The sequence below is a fragment of the Danio rerio genome, chromosome 8, assembly GCF_052040795.2.
Source record: "Danio rerio strain M-AB ecotype USA chromosome 8, GRCz13ab, whole genome shotgun sequence".
NCBI lineage: Eukaryota > Metazoa > Chordata > Actinopteri > Cypriniformes > Danionidae > Danio > Danio rerio.
Genome location: NC_141028.1, coordinates 3,010,001 through 3,031,288, shown reverse-complemented (window position 1 = coordinate 3,031,288; position 21,288 = coordinate 3,010,001). Strand labels below are relative to the sequence as shown.

The 21,288-nt window shown below is 35.3% G+C and overlaps 1 protein-coding gene across 7 annotated transcripts in view; it reads left to right on the top strand.

Annotated features, from left to right (window-relative positions):
• pi4kab (phosphatidylinositol 4-kinase, catalytic, alpha b) overlaps positions 1–21,288 on the top strand; it is a 151,871-nt gene that overhangs the window by 121,719 nt on the left and 8,864 nt on the right. For 5 of the 7 annotated variants that reach the window (NM_001441535.1, NM_001441534.1, NM_001113342.2 and 2 more), the window contains 11 exon segments: positions 4,521–4,720; positions 6,696–6,786; positions 7,950–8,117; positions 8,214–8,267; positions 10,821–10,941; positions 11,730–11,859; positions 12,441–12,511; positions 14,972–15,044; positions 17,333–17,403; positions 18,777–18,883; positions 20,100–20,204. In NM_001441535.1, the coding sequence (NP_001428464.1) occupies positions 4,521–4,720; positions 6,696–6,786; positions 7,950–8,117; positions 8,214–8,267; positions 10,821–10,941; positions 11,730–11,859; positions 12,441–12,511; positions 14,972–15,044; positions 17,333–17,403; positions 18,777–18,883; positions 20,100–20,204 (1,191 nt within the window). 7 annotated transcript variants of the gene reach the window in all.

Sequence of the window (21,288 nt, the reverse complement as noted above, 5' to 3'; positions counted from 1 at the left end):
TCTGTTAAGGTAAGCGGGCTGTGTGCACGCGAGCGATACACTTATTTAAATGTCTCATAATAATACTATATAGGCACATTCATACACATTTTTAAAACTTTTAGAACAACCGCAAAGCAAAACAGACGTATTTCCCACGCAAAAACGATTCAAAAGGCACAAAGGTCTATGTGTGTTTGCGTATTTATTAGTTTATAATATATAGCGTGGATTATAATATAATAAACAGAGAGATTAACTCTTTGTCATGGACAATATTTCTAAAAATAAGCTTGATAAGTTGTCTGTAGCAGGGTGGGGCTGACGTCACTGACGAGCGCCCCGAGGGCTCTGTAGTCCGTTTATAGCCTAATGTTAGCTTTTCAGTTCTTGCGTTTGCGTTTAAGATCAAAAAGTGCTCAAAGTTGTATTTTCGTGTGACAATTATGCGGCTGAACAAAACGTGTGAGTGTAATGAACAGTGTTTGAACACAGATCTTCGAAAACCCTATGGGAAAATCCTATAGGGATTTTCACGAGGGAACCAGTTTTATGCTAGCAGCCGATTAGCCTACAAAGTGACGTCATAGTTCCTCCACTCTATTTCCAGTGATGGGTTGCAGCTGGAAGGGCATCCACTGTGTAAAACATGCTGGATAAGTTGGCAGTTAATTCCGCTGTGGTGACCCCTGATAAATAAAGGGACTAAGCTGAAGGAAAATGAATGAATGAATACATTTGTAACCTGTAACAGCTGTGTCACCACCTCAGGTGTGCATTTTTTTTCTAATAACTTAACTACCCATCATCCGTTATTCCTTAACTATCTGTGTGTGTTCTTCCATCTGTGTGTGTTCTTATAGATTGTTTTCCTAATCTATGTCTCAATATAGATATCAAGATGCAAGGCAAGTAAAAAAATAGTTTTATTTTCAGAAACAAGTCCAAATTGTTCCATTTTGTTCCTTAACACAAGCCAAAGTGATACAGTAGGTGAGAGTTCAATGTGACCATTACCGCCGGACGATCTGCCGCCGCCGCTTTAAGGGAAAAAGAATGTGTTTTTAGGTATGACCAGTGGCGCAAAAAGGGGGTATGCAGTATATGCAGTGCATAGGGGCGCCACACATGGGGGGGCTATTTTTGAAATTATCCATATTAAAAGTTTTAAATAACGTATATATTTTTTGTTAAAAAAAATTATTTAGCATTTTATACGCGTATAATATTGTATTTTATTAAAGAGCCCATATTATACATGAAATAGGGTCATATCTTGGTTGTAAGGGTCTCCAACAACAGTCTAATATGCATGCAAGGTCAAAAAACACTTTCATGGTCTTATAATCTGCATTTATTTTTACCTAATTATCCCAGCGACTCCTGTATGAATCGTCCAGTGATTCATTTGTTCCCAAACCCCTCCTTAGCGCGAAGCTAATCTGCGCTGATTGGACCGATGACAATCTGTCACGATTGGTCGACTGCCTTCAGTCAGAGAATGAAATGCCCAACAGCTAATCAGCAATATAAAAGTAATCACAGTTCATACGCGCTTCATAGTGTAGGCGTGGATTTTAGCTGCCACACACACACACACACAAACACACACACACCTCTGGACGACAACGCTCCCGCTTCCGCCCGCACCCGCCAGGTTTTAGCCTGAACCCGACCGCTCCCGCTTATATTTAGAATTTCTTGTCCCAGTGCCCGAACCGCCCCGTTTTCTGCCCGCCGCGCCCGATCCCGCTAAAGAGCGGGGGAGAACATAACCGAAAATCACTCAGCTAAACAGTCCAGAGACAGCCAGACAGAGCTCGCTCTCTCTCTCTCTCTCTCTCTCATACGCGCGCACTAACACATACACACAAGCGCCAAGCAGACACACAGGCAGGCAAAGCTCTGTCTCATTCGCATAGCAATATCCACGATATTGCTAGAAAGCCCGCTCCCGTCCCAAATTAAACCCGTTACCGACCGCTCCCGCGATTGATTCGGAAATTTATTCCCGCGCCGCAGAAATCTGGCGCGGGGACAGCCGCGGGAATGCAGACCTTTACCACGGAGCTCCATAAACAAACAGCACGCGTCGCGTTTTTAACGTGACTTTGCACGCGATAAGAGAATATAGCCAGTTAACCTGATACAGTACACTCGGTTACAAGTAACAAATAACAACTAAATACATTTGCAAGCTAGAGTCAACGAGGCAACTTTAATCGCACGTACTTACACTTGAGAAATGGAGGAAGAAACTCATCCTGACGTCTTTAGTAAGTTACTCTTTACTGATCCTTACTTTAACAAACGCAGATGAAGTATTCTTTGTAGCCTGTAGTTTCCAGAAGTTTCCAACTGCTTGGTTATAATGCTGAGGTTTCATCTCTGGGTAGAGAATCGATAATGTCCATCTGCAGTGTGACTTCAATCGACGGCATGTTTGTGTGCGTGTGTTTGTGGGTGTGTGTGTGTGTGTCTGGGTTTCTGCGTCAGAGGGCGGGGCCTCAGGTTTGAAATCTCCCGGGTTTGCGCGTGCACGTGAATAACTTGGTTTCGTTCGTACGTCATGGCGAAACACCTAATGAATCGGTATCAAGGCGACTCATTCGAAGCACTATGAGTCGACTCTTTTATAGATGAATCAACCGTTTTAAACACTGTATTCTTACAGATTTAAGCCTTAGCTGGATACTTCACTTCACTTAGAGCTGTGTTACACACTACATGGAGGGGAATTTTCAAAAACCCATAATATGGGCTCTTTAAATTAAAAAATCATTCCACCCCTCCCCCTATTTTTTATACCATATACATGTTTTTATGAATTTATTATGTATCATATTAATTCATCAGGCCTTTTGGTAACTTCTTAGCTCAAAACTCTTTTAATTTTAGCTACAAACAAAGTTATAACATTTCAATTAAATAGAACATTTCACACAGTTTGTTTCTGTTTTTTTACACTAAACATTTGACAGTCTTTTTTATTTCACTTTTAGCAGTTTCAGTCAATTGTTCTTGCAAAGACAGACCTTCTGCCTCAGTCTGAATGTGAGAAGTAATTGCAATGTTCTTTTGCCCTTTAGGACTCCCATGTCTATCATTTTGTTTTGACAAATGTAGTACAAAAAGTCCAAAAGCAAGGCTAGTCAAGGTGCTATAATCATTTGTGAAGATTAAATTGAGAAGAAATTTGGGGTGTTATGAGATGCATTTCTTTGCGACTTAACATGCGTAATGTAATTATACCTTTTACTATGCTTCAAACTATTTCAGTTGTGTTCAGAACTGCGAAACTGTATTTTTTAAGCAAATTGATATCTTTATGAAAAAATTTCTTTAATTTATTGATGGAAATATTTTCCACATTTTATCACTTGCCTGTTATAAAATATAGTTGGATTGAAGGGGGGCGCGCAAAAGTTGAAGCCGCATACCCATCAGTAAATGTGCAGTTGCGCCCCTGGGTATGACTGCAGTTTGTGACTGCCGCCAGGTGGCAAATAGCCAGAACGAATTTACCGGTATTTTCAAAAAGGACCTGTTCACACATACAACCTTTCTGGAAAATTGCCGGCAATTTTCCGGAAAGGTCTGTATGTGTGAAAGGGGCTAATGAATTACCTGGGGTGGGGAGGAAGTAGTTGAATGTGCTTAAATCAAAGAAATAAATATAACAAAACTCAGTAACTGTTTTCACCAAACTAAACTAAATATGAAAAGAAAAGCATGAAAAGAAACATCTTCAACGTACCAAACGTCTTAACTAAACTGCTCTAACTAAAAACAAAACATACAGAAAACAGCACATCCTCCTGAACCTAATGAACTGATACAAAATATCAATCTGAGTGTACTTACTCACTCCTACACCTCTCCGAGGCATCACTCAAACATGTCAGTTACTGGACAAGTTCACAAGCAAATATATTGCATTATTAAATTGCAAACTTTAGACAAGAGCAGTGGTCACCAAACTTGTTCCTGGAGGTCCGGTGTCCAGCAGATTTTAGCTCCAACCCTAATCAAACACACCTGAACAAGCTAATCAAGGTCTTACTAGGTATACTTGAAACATCCAGGCAGGTGTGTTGAGGCAAGATGGAGCTAAACCCTGCAGGGACACCGGCCCTCCAGGACCAGGATTGGTGACCTCTGGACAAGAGCATTAAACAAACAAAACACATTCTCTCAGACTAGCGCTTGCAAGAGAGACTGTCCTCACAGAGACCCACAGAAAGAATAAGAGCGAGAAGTGGCGAGAAGGAAAGAGAGAGAGAGAGAGATCGCCATTTCAGTTTGGGCTCGGCTTTTAAACGCTACGCCAACCAGCGATTGGTGGCGCAAACCCAGCATCAGCGGCCAACGTCATCAGCATGAAATGCGGATCCTCCAATGCCGTTCGTACCTGTAACACATGCATGAAACGACACACCCACATACAAACGAACGCACACACTTATCCAAAATACGTTCTGCAAGCGAACGTTACAAGTGTAATGTATGATTTGAGCTTATGAACTGTTTTGCTGTGATAGGCCAGTGAGGTGGAGCGTCTGACCACATGGTACAATCCTCTGGGTAGCCAAGAGCTCCAGATCTCCACCGATCAGTCTGTGGAAACCAGCATCACCAACTGGAGGTCCAAATACATCAGTCTGACGGAGAAACAGTGGAAGGATAATGTTAATCTGGCCTGGAGCATCGCACCGTATCTCGCTCTACAGCTGCCGGCTCGGTGAGTCCAGATTGATACATTGTAACAAGCAAAAGATTCCATTTGGAATAAAGGCTGCTCTTCAGAACTTGGATCATTAAAGAGTTCTGAGGAATAGAATGTGTGATAGTTACAGCTGAAAAATAAAGTTTACAGTAATACGTTTTAGTTTTGAAATGCATCACTTTTGCTACAGTTAAGTCTTCCGTCCACACTACCCTGGAGCTTTCCAGCTCCGAAAACGGAGCTTTTTGAAAACGCTGAAGAGGCCATTTTGTTTTTAAAACGTTCCTGCTCCGTGTCAGTGTGGATGGGGTAAAACAGAGACATCTGAAGACGGAGGCATGGCTGCAGACATTCAGATTTTTTTCTCAATATCAAGTACACACAGTTTAGTCTTGCATCCTTTCAGTTCAGACTTCTCAAGTTTGATGTGAAAAACAAACTCTCGACGACACGTTGCGTGAATCTTCAAAGGGAACAGTGTATGCTACTTTGTAACGTCATTCACATCACCCTGCATCTTAAATATAAAATGAAAACATTACATAAGGAACTGCCTATTTTCATTTTGATATTAAGAGCTTAACCGACAACAAAAATGTTGAGGCTACATATTTATACGAGCGTCATCTTCACTTTTTGCGTATTTATAGCAAAACGGAGCCTATAACATTACTGCCTCCTTTCATTTTCATTGAAAAATATGAAACAATTCATCACTTTTGCTGAATATCAGTTTAATAATCGATAATAATAATAAATAATAAATATAATAATAATAATAAATAATAAAACAATGTTTATACAATAAAGGCAAGCAATCAGTCAAATGTGCAGAATCAGTGTACGTGGCTACATAAATTTATATATTAACTTATCTTTGCGCTCAGCCAAAACATGTAACCTGAGAACAAGTGATAGATTCAAAAGACCGAAGAGTTGTTTGATAGACACAAGATGAATTAAATGTCACGTTTAACAACTATAGTGAGATGAGATCCAATGGTAGATCCTTGATGAACTGTCCGACATGTGCTGCTCTCACCTGGGGTTTTGTGCTCAAAGCACCCGCTGACTGCCTGGAGCTTAGATGAGGTCATGTGATGTGCGTTCAGAGGTGTAGTGTGAACGGAGATCTTTTCAGGTGCCGTTTTAAAACTAAATTGCATTAGTATAAACGGGGCCTAAAACTGTTTTCAACATTGATGATACTAATTTTAAATGTTTACTGATTTTTAGATCCTGTTGGAATGATTTCTAAAGGGTCATGCACTCCAAAAATGCTTATTTAAGTATTTATTTATAGGTAGATACTTAATCAAATATTTATTTATTGATTTATTACATTTACTGTTTGCAAAATATTTAGAAAATACCTTTCCTTTTGTTTAGTTTTTTCATTTAATATATTATTTTTATTTTTATTATATTTTCATTATAATATAAATATAATTATATTTTTTATTATAGTTTTTTATTTTTATTAATTATTTCAAACATGTTATTATATTTCATTGCTTATTATAATCTGTTTTAACAAATTATGTAATCAATTTTATTTACAAATTTCTATTTTTTTCAACTTTTTTTTTTATTTATTGTTATATATTGTTCATTTAATAAATATTATAGTTACAGTACACAATTTCTCAATGTTTGGAACAGCCTAATTGTTTTATGTTCAATCCACTTAAATTTGTAAAAACTAATACGTTAACTTAAATCCATCATGCTGCCCTAACACAAATCGTTTACGTGGAACCCAGTATTTTTTACAGTTTGTGACCCTAAAGACTTTAAGAATGATACTGAAAATTTAGCTTTTCATCACAGCTATAAGTTCTATCTTACAGTATGTTACAATTGAAATCTGTTATATGAAATGGTAATAATATTTGACTTTTTTACAGTATGTTTCATCTCATAAATGTAGCTTTTGTGAACATTTATGTATACCACCCATTAAGTTACTTTAACACAAAATATTTTTCAGGTTTAAGAACACAGAAGCCATTTTCTCCGAAGTGACTCGACTGGTGCGTTTGGACCCGGGAGCCGTCAGTGACGTTCCTGAAGCTGTAAAGGTGAATAACTAAATGATGATAACAAATATCAACAAAACAGACCTTAATCTGGTTTTCACCATATCTTATTTGGCTAAACAAGCTGCGAGGTACAGAAATACACACTGTTAGATGTGTTTTTTCATTTAGTATCTCATTCTACGATTGATAATTATGGTTACAGCTATTTATTTTTTATTAAATTTTTTTAAACCATATGTTTTTTATTATAAATGTGTAAATTTATAAATAATATTATAATATTTTTAAATATAATAAAACATTATAATATTTTTTTGAAAATACTAACATCTTATTAAATTTCATAATTTGTTATATATATTTTAATGAACATTTGTTTGCATGTTTGCATGTGTATGTATCTTTAATTGTTTGTTTGTTTGTTTAATTATTTATTTAGTTTATTTTTTGTAAAACATTTGAAGCGCTTTGAAAATACATTTCCCTTTGTTTTGTTTTTCATTTAATATATTACTTTTTTTTTCAAATTAATTAATTTCTAATTAATTATTTCAAATACTTGAATGTACTTCATTACATATTTTAGTCTGTATATAAAACTTTTTTAACAACTTATGTAATCTGTTTTATTGAAACATTTATTTTAATATTTTATTTTTAGTTTATGCATTGTTATATATATTTTAATCAACTGTTTATTTATTAAATATAATAGTCACAGTACATGATTTCTTTCATGTCCCCAATATATTAAATATTAATATTTAATGTGAATACACAATATTATTAATATATTTAATTATTTGCATTTTTATTCTATATTTATTTTTCATAATTTATTCATAATTTGTATTAATTGTTTCAAATATTTTAATGTATTTCCTTACTTATTTTTCATCTGCAAAAAATATTTATTTACATTTTGTTATCAGTTTTATTTACACATTCGTTTTATTTTAATATTTTATTTATAGTTTTTTTATGTATTGTTATATTTTTATATCAATTGTTTAATTAGAATTTTTTAAATTCAACCTTGTGTTTCCTTTAATGTCCTCAATATATGAAATTAGCAATCAATTAATCAATCAGTCTCGATTTGCCATCAGTGAGCTGTTAATTGTCCTCATTGTCATTCATGTTCAGTGAGATATGTTGTTTTCTGCACGTCTGATGTGTTTTTTTTGTCTCTTCTGCTTCAGTTTTTGGTGACGTGGCACACGATTGATGCTGATTCTCCAGAATTGAGTCATATTTTGTGTTGGGCTCCGGCTGATCCTCCAACAGGCCTGTCTTATTTCTCCAGCATGTATCCTCCACATCCGCTGACCGCTCAATATGCAGTCAAAGTCCTGCGCTCCTTCCCTCCTGTAAGTCACACACAACATCATAAATATGTATATTTGATTAATCTGTTGTCATTTTTGAGTTTTTTCACTAAAGCATATCTCACTCTCGTCCAACAGGATGCCATTCTGTTTTACATCCCACAGATCGTTCAGGCCCTCAGATATGACAAGGTAGAGTGAGTGCCAAATTAACATTGAGGTCATAATTATTAGCCCTCCTGAATATTTTCCCCAATTTCTGTGTAACAGAAGACTTTTTTTCAACACATTTCTAATCATTATATTTTTTTCTCTCATTTCTAATAACTGATTTATTTTCTCTTTGACATGATGACAGCACATAATATTAGACTAGATATTCTTCAAGACACTAGTATTCAGCTTAAAGTGACATTTAAAGGCTTAACTAGGGTAATTAGGCAAGTCATTGTATAACAGTGGTTTGTTCTGGAGACAATCCAAAACAAATATTGCTTAAGGGGGGTAATAATACTGACCTTAAAATGGGTTTAAAAAAAATTTAAAACTGTTTTTATTCCAGCTGAAATAAATCAAATTAGACTTTCTCCAGAAGAAAAAACATTATAGGAAATACTGTGAAAAATTCCTAAATCTGTTAAACATAATTTGGGAAATATTTGAAGAAAAACCTCTACAGGAGGGCCAATAATTCTGACTTCAACTGTAGAGACTTTGCATTTAATTTTAATGTATGCACAAAATATACTAAAATGTTTAAAAACACATTATTTATTTTAATAACTTTCTAAAAATTATTTTGTGATTTATTTATTTATTTTTCTTTAAATTTGTTTACTTTAATATATTTTTGCATTCTTACAATTTTTTGTTTCGTTTTGTTTTCATGTAAATATAGTGCCAGATGGTGTAAAATTTAACAGGACACACTTTTGCACATAATTTCCTAATTTGCTCATTTTTAATTATTTGAATAAATTTTAAATATTATTTGTAGTATTTATTATGTATTTTTTTAAGTTATGCTTTTTTTGTAGTTTTTCTGTTTTGTTTCTTTTTTTATGTTGTATACAGTGTAAAACAGGAGACACACAGAGGACAGAATTGCATATGAAATAAAATTTGTTCATTTTTCATTATTTTTTTTGTAGTTTTTCCTGTTTTGTTTCTTTTTTATGTTAAATACAGTTCCAGGTGATGTAAAGTTAGCATTAAACAGGATGCACACAGACACACATGCTGTTAGAAGTCATGTTAGTGAGGCCAGCAGGAGTCGCTCAACCTGCTGTCTTTGTGAGTCTTAATGCCCCAGTATAGTGAAGGGGACTCTATACTGCTCAGTGAGCACCGTCTTTCAGATAAGACTTTAAACCGAGGTCCCGACTCTCTGTGGTCATTAAAAACCCCATGGCACTTCTGGTAAAGAGTAGGGGTGTAACCCTAGTGTCCTGGCCAAATTCCTTTCATCGGCCCATCATGGCCTCCCAATCATCCCCATCCACTAAATTGGCTCTATCACTGTCTCTCCACTCTCCCTATAGCTGGTGTGTGGTGAGCGCACTGGTGTCGTTGTCCTGTGGCTGCCGTCGCATCATCCAAGTGGATGCTGCACACTGGTGGTGGTGTGGAGAGACCCCCCCTCATGATTGTGAAGCGCTTTGGGTGTATGGCTATACATAATAAATGCACTATATAAATACACATTACATTACGGTACACACACACACAGGACAGAACTGCAAGATATCAAATTTAAACCCTTTTTTTATTTTAATAAATAATTTTTCATTTCATTTTTAATTGTAACAACTTTTTAGTTGCTCTATAATGTTTATTGCATTTATTCATAAACCTTTATCATATATTTTTATATATTTTTTACATTATGTACTAAATAATAATGACAGACAAAACTGGAAAGTCAAAAAAAATATGTAACTTGTTCAGTAATGTTCAACAAATGAAATTGTAATGCTATTTATCAAGTTGCATGTGTAGCCCCGCTGGTCCTACGCCACCCAACCCGCTCCGAGCTGGGATCAAACAGGCGACCATTCGCATGGGAGTCAGTTGCTCTACCAAGAAGGCTAAAGACCATGGCCTCTAGTGTCTGTCGCTAGAGCACCTTTAGAGGTCAGAGAAGTGAGGTTTACCTGCACAGCACTTACTAGCTGGCCTCCGTTACACTCACCCCCCTAAACCTAACTCCCATCCGGGTCACGGCACCAATGTAGCCCCGCCGGTCCTACACCACCCAACCCGCTCCGAGCTGGTATCGAATTGGCGACCTTCTGCATGGGACTCGGTTGCTTTATAAAAAGGAGGCTAAAGACCATGGCCTGTAGTGTTTGTCGCTAGAGCACCTTAAGAGGTCAGAGGAGTGAGGTTTACCTGCACAGCACTTACTAGCTGGCCTCCGTTACACATGCATAGTAACATATGGTATTTGCGTTGCTCATGTTTCGCATAATTATTTCTCTTGGCTTTCTTAATTCTGTTTTCATTTAATTGTACTTATTGCCTCATATGAATGCATGCATTTGAACATTGATCTAAGATTCATCAGTATATACAGTATTTCTTCTGTAAAACAAAGATAAATGCTCAATTTTTTTAATAATTATGATTTAACTTAAGTATGGCAACTACATGGCCATATATTGCATTATTCATACAGTATGTTGGGAATGCATGTATTCAGATCATTTACATTCCCATGCACTGATGTTGTCATGCGTTGTGTAGATGGGATACGTGAGGGAATACATCCTGTGGGCAGCGCAGAAGTCTCAGCTTTTGGCTCATCAGTTCATCTGGAACATGAAGACCAACATCTACACCGATGAAGAAGGCCACCAGAAAGACCGTAAATTTTTCATTAGATTTCAATTCATCACCAGGATTGAGAACTGGGACATAAGTTCAAGTTCATTTATTCATAAAGAACATTTAAAAACAGCCACAAGACTGACCAAAGTGCTGTACATAAAACAGAGATGTATTACAGCAAGTCAAAGAAGTGAAACAAAGAGAAACAACCGATTATATTATTAATTTGTTCATTTTCCTTCGGCTAAGTCCTTTTATTTATCTGGGGTCGTCACACCAGAATAAACTGCCAACTTATCCAGCATATGTTTAACACAACGGATGCTCTACTGCAACCCAGTACCGGGAAACACCCATACATACACATTCGCACTCATACACTACGGCCAATTTAGTTCATCAATTCCCCTATAGCGCATGTGTTTGGACTGTGGGGGAAACCGGAGCACCTGGAGGAAACACACGTCAACACAGGGAGAACATGCAAACTCCACACAGAAATGACAACTGACCCAGCTAGGACTCCAACCAGCGACCTTCTTGCTGTGAGGCCTCAGTGCTAACCACTGAGCCACCCCTTAGTGATTTATTTACATTGTTACTGAAACCTGTTAAACACAGTAAGATTTGTAAAGATGTTTATCCAATAGCATGCAAAAAAGGATGCTTTGAATATTTAGTTTGTTTTATCATTAAGTATTTTTTTCATTTTTTTTATTTTAACATATGTTCTGACATGCTCGCATATAAATATATAAACCATTACTTATATAATCCCAAAAGCTACAATTCTAGTTTATCTTGTGTGTGTGTGTTTTTTTCTAGCTGATATCGGGGATCTTCTGGAGCAGCTGGTTGAAGAAATCATCAACTCTCTCTCGGGTCCTGCTAAAGATTTCTACCAGCGCGAGTTTGACTTCTTCAACAAGATCACCAATGTCTCCGCCATTATAAAGTACTGCAATCTTCTCCTCCACACTGTAAAAATATCCAGAAATGTGTAGTTTTATTAAATATATTTTTATTTTTCCCCCGATTTATTTCTGCTTCTGATTTGCATTATGGGATCTTGATCTTTCTTCTAACAACTTTTAACACTGAAAAGTTGTGAAAAAGAGACTTTTCTGAACATGTGTAATAGTGTGCAGTGCTATATTGTCTGGGTTGGTGTTGTATATTACGTTACAGAAGCCTTGTAATAAACTGCAGCACATTTTCGGACTTATTTCTCTAGATATTATTATTTCTTATACATTATATATTTCAAACTACTAAAAATGTCAATAAAAGTCACTTTGATAAACTGTAGAGTTGAATTTTCAACATCAAAACTCAACAGAGCAGAGATCAACATCCCATAATGCAATTCACAGCTGTAAATAATCACCTGTGAATCACAAACTACAGAAACTGTTTATTTTACTATTATTTTTTACAGTGCAGCATCACTTCTGCACCTCCTGCTTCAGCCTCCAGATGGCGCTGACTTTCCACCATATTTATTAAAGCTGAGATCTTTTCTTTTGCATATTTCAGGCCGATTCCTAAAGGTGACGAGCGGAAGAGAGCGTGTCTGAGAGCTCTGTCTGATATCACAGTCCAGCCAGGTTTATATGCGTTTCAAAACCAGGGCCCGTATTCACAAAACACCTCTAAAGTATTGGAAATTTGACTCTTTGATTTAGGAGATCTGAAAAATAATGGAAAATAAAGTTGTGCTAAATTTAGGACTTCTAAAGAAGGTCGCTGGTTTGAGTCCCAGCTGGGTCAGTTGGCATTTCTGTGTGGAGTTTGCATGTTCTCCCCGTGTTGGTGTGGGTTTTCCAAACAGTGGTTTCCATAGTTTCCCCCACAGTCCAAATATATGCGCTACAGGGGAATTAATTAACTAAATTGGCCATAGTGTATGAGTGTGTGTGTGTGTGTGTGTGTGAATGAGAGTGTATAGGTGTTTCCCAGTACTTGGTTGCAACCAGAAGGGCATTAGCTGTGTAAAACATTTGCTGGATAAGTTGGCGATTCATTATGCTGTGGTGACTCCTGATGAATAAGGGACTAGTCTGAAGGAAAATTAATACAGGACTTTCAAACTTTTTTAAAATGCATTTCAGAAAAGTTTTAGTGCTTAAAAAGTAGAAAACCCCGCACAAACTATCCCAAAACAGCTGTTTTCAGCAATCTGCTATTCATATCTTTAAAACATTGACCACAATGTAATTTAAACAAAATTAACAGTTTTAAACAAATATTATTCCCACCCCTACCCTCTTAAGAAAGTTACATTACATTTATCTACGAGAGAAAAGAAGAAAATAATAATAAATAAAAATTTTAATAAATGAATTACAAAATAATTTTTGTTTTGATCTTTGTTTTCAAAATTATTGTAGCGAAATTTGCTCAGTTTATGAATATTAATGACCAATAATAACAAGATGTTATTAATTATTAATATTCTGAATTAACCTAATTTGACTAAATAAACATAACAATGACCTTGCCCGCTCGTCTGAGCGTACTCTGTAATTATTTATTTATTTAGAAAGGGAATTATAACTACTTTTTGTGAAGTAGATTATTGTGATATTATTATAATATTATTATACACATGCTTCTCACTACTGACTTTCACTTATACTGACTTTGATTGCTTTAAATACTGTTGTTAATTATACGTTTTGTTAATAAATCATTTCTCTTTTCAATTTACCTGGTCCGTATTGTCTCTCTAATGTTGCAACTTTGAGCCGGTTGTAACAAGGGGAATCCAGTTTTCAGCTGCCGCCCATATGTTACATTTATATATTTAATGTTTATTCAATAAATACAAGTTTGGTCAGAATATATCATAAACAATATTTGGTAACTCTTTACAATAGCGTTGTATTAGTAAATCTTAGTTAATGCATTTCCTAACACGAACAAACAATGAACAATACATTCATTACAGTTTGTTCATGTTGGTTAATGAAATTACAGTCATTCATTGTCATGTTAGTTCATGCTAACTCGCAGTGCATTAACTAATGATAACAAGCATGAATCTGGATGTTAATATAATGCATTAGTAAATGTTGAACTGTGATTAATAAATGCAGTACCTGTATTGTTCATAATTAGATTGTGTAAAAAAAAAAAAACTAATGAAACCTTTCTGTAAAGTGTGACCCTATATTTTAAGTATTTAAAAATGTATTTGCTTAATCATCTTTTTCATTAACTTGTAACATTGGAAAAATATATTTATTTAATGTCCAAAATATTAAAAGGAACATGCTTTTTACAACGCAAGTCTTTACTTGTAGCTTTAAATGTGCCAATATTTTTATTTTCATTTATTCATACATTTTTCTTCTGTGTAGTCCCTTTATTCATCAGGGGTCGCCACAGCGGAATGAACCGCCAACTTATCCAGCATATGTTTTACACAGTGGATGCCCTTCCAGCTGCAACCAAGTTCTGGGAAACTCCCATACGCTGTCTCATTCACCCTCACACACTACGGACAATTTAGTTCATCAATTCCCCTATAGCGCATGTGTTTGGACTGTGGGGTAAACCGGAGCACCCGGAGGAAACCCACGCCAACACGGGAAGAACATGCGAACTCCATGCAAACTCCACACAGAAATGACAACTGACCCAGCTGGGACTCAAACCACGACCTTCTTGCTGTGAGGTCACAGTGCTAACCACTGAGCCACCATGTCACCCCTTATTTTTGTTTATGGCAACATAATGCATCTACAGAATTTCTCACAGAGACTCCTTCCCTTCACCATCAGCCAATCACTGTGTGCATAGTTAATAATAAGGATGACATATTTTATAGCAACAAGCTAAAACCCCTCCCTCATTCTCATCTAAAGACTTCTTTCTCTTCTGAAGTAAAACTTTACGCGCCGCTTTTAAGAGAAAACTCTGAGCTTAAAAAACGTAATGCTATTTAGGAGAACTCTTAGCGTTTTGAGAAAATGTTTTGCAAATACGGGCCCAGATCACCATTTTTAATATGTATCTATATATGTTCTTTAATCACAGTACTGACATTTAGATGTGTTTCTCAGGCTGTTATCTGCCCAGTAATCCTGAAGCTATAGTGCTGGACATCGACTACAAATCAGGAACGCCAATGCAGAGGTACATGAACTGTAATCAATTACTGATTGTGAATTACGTGACAGAATGTGTAGTGAGGAATATCATTTGTTAAAGTACATGTTTATGGTAATGTTATCTGACTAGTTTTGGATTACATTTGTGGTAACCCTTGTTTAATGTCACATATAGTTGAAGTCTAAATTATTAGCTCTCTTGTATATTTTTTCCCAATTTCTTTCTGAACATAATAGTTTTAATAACTCATTTCTAATAACTGATTTATTTTATCTTTGTCATGATGACAGCACATAATATTAGCTTAAAGTGACATTTAAATGCTTAATTAGGGTTAAGTTGGGGTAATTAGGCAAGTTGTTGTATAACAGTGGTTTGTTCTGGAGACAATCCAAAACTAATATTGCTTAAAGGGGCTAATAATATTCAGGGGGCTAATAATTTCAATAACATTGCATATTAATGTTCTAGCTGAAATAAAACAAATAAGACTTTCTCCGGAAGAAAAAATATTATCAGAGATACTGGTGAAAAATTTCCTGAATCTGTTAAAAATCATTTGGAAAATATTTGAAAAAGAAAAAACATTCGCAGGAGGGAATTATTTTGACTTCAACTATATATTAAAGATAGATAATCTATTTTGACAGATGCATAGAAAAAAAATACAATTTTCATCAACAAGAGTCTCAGCAGCTTCAGCTTAAAGTGCAATAATGGACTATTAATGTAATAAAAGTCATAAAGTAATAATATTACATCTTATGAGTTTAAAAAGGTCAAACGAAAAAAAAATAAGGTCAAGAATCTTGGTGTGACTCTGGAGTCAGATCTGAGTTTCAATAGTCATGTCAAAGCAGTCAGTAAATCAGCACACTATCATCTCAAAAACATAGCAAGATTCAGATGCTTTGTTTCCAGTGAAGACTCAGAGAAACTTGTTGATGCTTTTATCAGCAGCAGGGTGGATTACTGTAACGGCCTTCTCACTGGCCTTCCCAAAAAGACAGTCAGACACTTGCAGCTCATCCAGAACGCTGCGGCCAGAATTCTGACCAGAAGCAGGAAATCAGAGCACATCACACCTGTCCTCAGGTCTCTACACTGGCTCCCAGTTACATTCAGAAGAGAGTTTAAAGTATAATTACTGGTCTATAAATCACTAAATGGCCTAGGACCTCAATACATTACAGATATGCTCACTGAATACAAACCTAACAGATCACTCAGATCTTTAGGATCTTATAAACTAGAAATTCCAAGGGTTCAGTCAAAGCAGGGTGAATCTGCCTTCAGCCACTATGCCCCTCGCTGCTGGAATCAGCTTGCAGAAATGATCAGATGTGCTCCAACATTAGGCACATTCAAATCGAGACTGAAAACACATCTGTTTAGCTGTGCCTTTACTGAATGAGCACTGTGCTGCGTCCGACAGATCGCACTATTATGTTTTTCGTTTTCTTTTTCATTCTTTTATAACCTATTTTAACTCATTTTAATTTGTTTTTATCTGTCTTTAATAGTTTTTATTGTCTGCATTTTATGTTCCTAAACTTGTCTTTTTATTTCCTGTTTATGTAAAGCACTTTGAATTGCCACTGTGTATGAAATGTGCCATATAAATAAACTTGCCTTGCCTTGCCTAAAACATTTACTTGAATTAAAGTACATTTAGAAAACAGCTAAATTACAAAAAAATAATATTGAAAACATGAAATTCACATCTAATATTTAATCTAAACAAAAAACACTAGAAATGCAGATGACAGTATTAATGACATAAAACCACACTGCTGAAAAAACAAGTAAACACATATAGGTGTCATGAAAATATATAAGCTTTAAAAAGAGAAAAACTAGGAGGTCACAATGTTTTGTGAACAGATTTACTGTCATCATGTAAATACTATGCAATTGTGTAATCCATAAAGGAACTGTAATCTGATTATGATTATTTAAAATAGTATTTACTCAAAATATAAATTCTTGATTTTTTTTTTATCTCATTACGCAATCCAGATTAAATATAATCCATTACTGCACATCTGAATTAATGTTGTAGTTTTAATTATTATTATTTTTATGAATGTAATGTACTGACCGGCATATGATTGAAGTTTTGTGAATGTTTTACCCAAGTGTTTTTTGTTTGAAGAGTATGTAATGTTGATTATTGTCAACACAGGTACTGTTTTTTTTTTGGGAAAAATCGTATATCGAGTATGATCACCACTGAACTGATCATGCATGTCAAGCATTAGGTGTGTTTTATTTACAGTGAGATCATGTTTGTGTGTGTTTTTCTCTATTAGTGCTGCCAAAGCACCGTATCTGGCCAAATTCAAGGTGAAGCGCTGCGGAGTGAGTGAACTGGAGAAAGAGGGTTCGTCAAAAATCTTTCAATGAATTATTATTAAGGGTCTGTTAAATATTACAGTGCAAAATTACAGCTGTCATTTCTTAAGCAAATATATGTGCTTGAAGTGAAGTGATAAAGTCCTGTACTAATATAGAAATAGAGATAAAACAAAATTGTTTTTATAGAAATGATTTAGTTGAAATTAGAATTTGGAGAGGGAGTACGGGAGAATAGTTATATGCTTCGGAAGTTTCTTTTTCAGCACTAATATAATAATAATTAATCGATAATAGAGACCTTTTGTTTTTTCCTTACCTTTTACATTAAGATGTAAATGAGCAATATCACATATGTAGCACTGTGATACTGGCTGTATATCGATACAGTATATAGGCATATCGCACTGCTATGAGTGTTATATTGCGTTTATACAACAGTTCGACATCATAATCGTGTATATAAAAAAGAAAATCAAACAGAGAGTCTCAAAAACCCTTTTGTATTAGGAACTACTTTCTTCCGCCATTCCTTCACATCTGCAGCAGACCGTCAGAACAGCAAAAATCATTGCTTATTTACCAACATCAATTTAGAGTTTGAATGATTCTCTAGCGTAATGTCTAAAGTGATGACAAAACAGGTGATTTTGCTCAAATTTTAAGATTATAAGGCTGAACAGCATGAAATGCCATCATTCTACAGAGATTTCTCAGTATTTCTATGTTGCAATCGGGAGATCACAATAATTAACCCCAAAAAAGTCAAAGCAAACACTAACAGTTTACTATGGTATAAATACAGCACTTCAACATACAAAAGAGAGATCAACTCAAAAAGTCACTTAGGTGTTTTATAATGATTTGTTCAGCTGTGGTTTGAAATTTACGCTGAGTTTTTCTTCCCTAAGGAATTATTATGCAGTCTCTGTCACCATCTTGTGGCGGAACGTCAACTGTCTTTGCTCTGCTTAGTATGACAGGTTGATGGCCCCTAACGTGCTGAATAAGGGTGTCACGATCCTCCAAATCCTCGATTCGATTACATTTTCGATTCTAAAGTCACGATTCGATTTTCGATTATGTATAATTAATTAATAACGAATTAATTATTTGTAGCCTACCGTTTAAACTACCTGACCTGCATGGTCTTTGTTTTACCCATAAACAAATCATACAGTAAATGAATAAAGGCAAGATACACACATAATTACCACCTGTCAATCACTTTTTCTGCGGGACTCGTGAATAGGCAGTGATCTGTGCCGTTATAATGGCGTCGGTAAAAAAGACGCACAAGCAACAGGAACCAGCCAACAGTATCTGAGGTGTTCGCTAAAAGGACTAAGTACTAGTGTGAAAGTAAAAGACTCGTGTGGGCGTGTGCATATGTGTTTGTAGGTTTATTGTGTCGCTCAGACTCTCTGGATGAAGCTGAAGATGGTGAAGAAGCACAGAAGGTCTGCTGGCAGGCGGCCATCTTTAAAGTGGGAGACGACTGCAGACAGGTGAAGTTTTATATTTTTCTTACATCTCATTAGTTTTTACCATCTTTTGTTCATTTATTCATTTTCCTTCAGCTTAGCCCCTTATTTATCAGTTGTCGCCACAGTGGAATGAACCGCCAACTATTCTGGCATATGTTTTACGCAGTGGAAGCCCTTCTAGCCACAACCCAGTACTGGGAAACACACACACACACATTCTCACACTCATATACTACAGTCAATTTAGTTTCTTTAATTCCCCTATAGCGCATGTGTTTGGACTCTTGGGGAAACCGGAGCACCCGGAGGCATCGTTGCCAACTATTTTCAATGAAAAGGTGCTAAGCTCTGACCGAAAAGTCGATAAATGTCACTACATTACGTCAATTTGCATATTGCTGACGTCATCAGGTTCTACCGTTCCTGTTTGTTTAACAGCCCATTGTCAATAAAGGGGTATTTATATTTGCGCTACGCTTTATATAAGCATGTCAATTTAACTACATTTATTGCTGTTTAAATACAGTATATCAGTACAGATGTGTAGTGAATTAGCAGTAATCTCTCTGACGTAATGAACTCAGACAAGTTCCGAAACTGTCACTAAAATATCTGTGATTGTGAGCAAGAAAAGAATAAACGGTCAAATTAAATAGTTAAAATAAAGCCGAAGCAGATCAGTTTGACTGTACAATGGAAATACCTCACACTGCCGATGCTGAATCATTTGCTGTCGGTACGCAGAGAAGTGATCTTTCAGGCTGCAGGTGGGAGAGACTGCTGTACGAGCACTGGGCCTCCTGTCATTGCTCTGAGGTGGGGCAGGGGCCGACGGCATCACCCGCAACTCGTTGAGAAGAGTAGGGACGGTACAGTATGGACACATGACAGTCTATAAAAATCTCCAGTAACACACAAAAAAGTCACAAGATTTGTCACTGTTTTGAAAAATTTTCGCAAAGGGGGTCTGAAAAGTCGCTAAATATAACAGAACGGGAAGAACATGCAAACTTCACACAAAAATGCCATGTGTACCAGCCGTGACTCGAACCAGCGGCCTTCTTCCTATTAGGTCACTGTGCTAACCACTGAGCCACCATCTTTTATTTGCGTAGTATTTAAATATTGGCAATGAAACCTATTGGGGTAAGCAAGTGACTCAAAGCCTTGTTGAAATATGTACACTTACCTATTAAAAGAGAGAATTAAATGTTTTCATTGTATTTTCCCTCTGCAGGATATGTTGGCTTTGCAGATCATTGGTCTGTTTAAGAACATTTTCCAGCTGGTGGGACTCGACCTGTTTGTTTTTCCATATCGAGTGGTAGCTACAGCACCAGGGGTGAGTGTTTTTATTAAATTTTTTTCATTACAATTTTCACATTTTTTTAATTTATTACATTTTTTTTTAAGTTTATTATTTATGTTTATAGTGTAGTTTTGATGTTTATTATATTTAATATATATATTTATTTATTTATTTTTTTTGTTGTTTTGCCTAACTCAATGACCTCCAGTGCTGGAAAACACTCAAGCTGTATAAATTGTAGTGCTTCTTTATTTTTTTATGTTTATTATATTATATTATATTATATTATATTATATTATATTATATTATATTATATTATATTATATTATATTATATTTATTATATTTATTATATTATATTTATTATATTATATTATATTATATTGTTTATTATATTATATTATAATATATTATATTATATCATTTTATATTATATTATATCATATTATATTGTATTATATTATATTATATTATATTGTTTATTATATTATATTATAATATATTATATTATAATATATTATATTATATCATATTATATCATATTACATTATATTATATTATTTTATTTTATATTATATCATATTATATTATATTATATTATTTTATTTTATATTATATCATATCATATCATATCATATTATATTATATTATATTATTTTATTTTATATTATATCATATTATATTTTATCATATTATATTTTATCATTTATTCATTTTCCTTCAGCTTAGTCCCTTTGTTCATCAGAGGTTGCCACAGTGGAATGAACCGCTAACTTATCCAACATATTTTTTACGCAGCGGATGCCCTTCCAGCTGCAACCCAGTACTGGGAAACACCCATACACTCTCACGTTCACACACACACTCATACACTATGGCCAATTTAGCCTACTCAGTTCCCCTATAGCGCATGTGTTTGTACTGTGGGGGAAACCAGAGAACCTGGAGGAAACCCACACCAACATGGGGAGAACACAAACTCCACACAGAAATGCCAACTGGTCCAGCCGGGACTCGAACCAGCGACCTTCTTGCTGTGAGGTGACAGTGCTAACCACTGAGCCACCATGCCGCCCATATTATATAATTTTTTTTATATTTATTTATCATTTTGATAA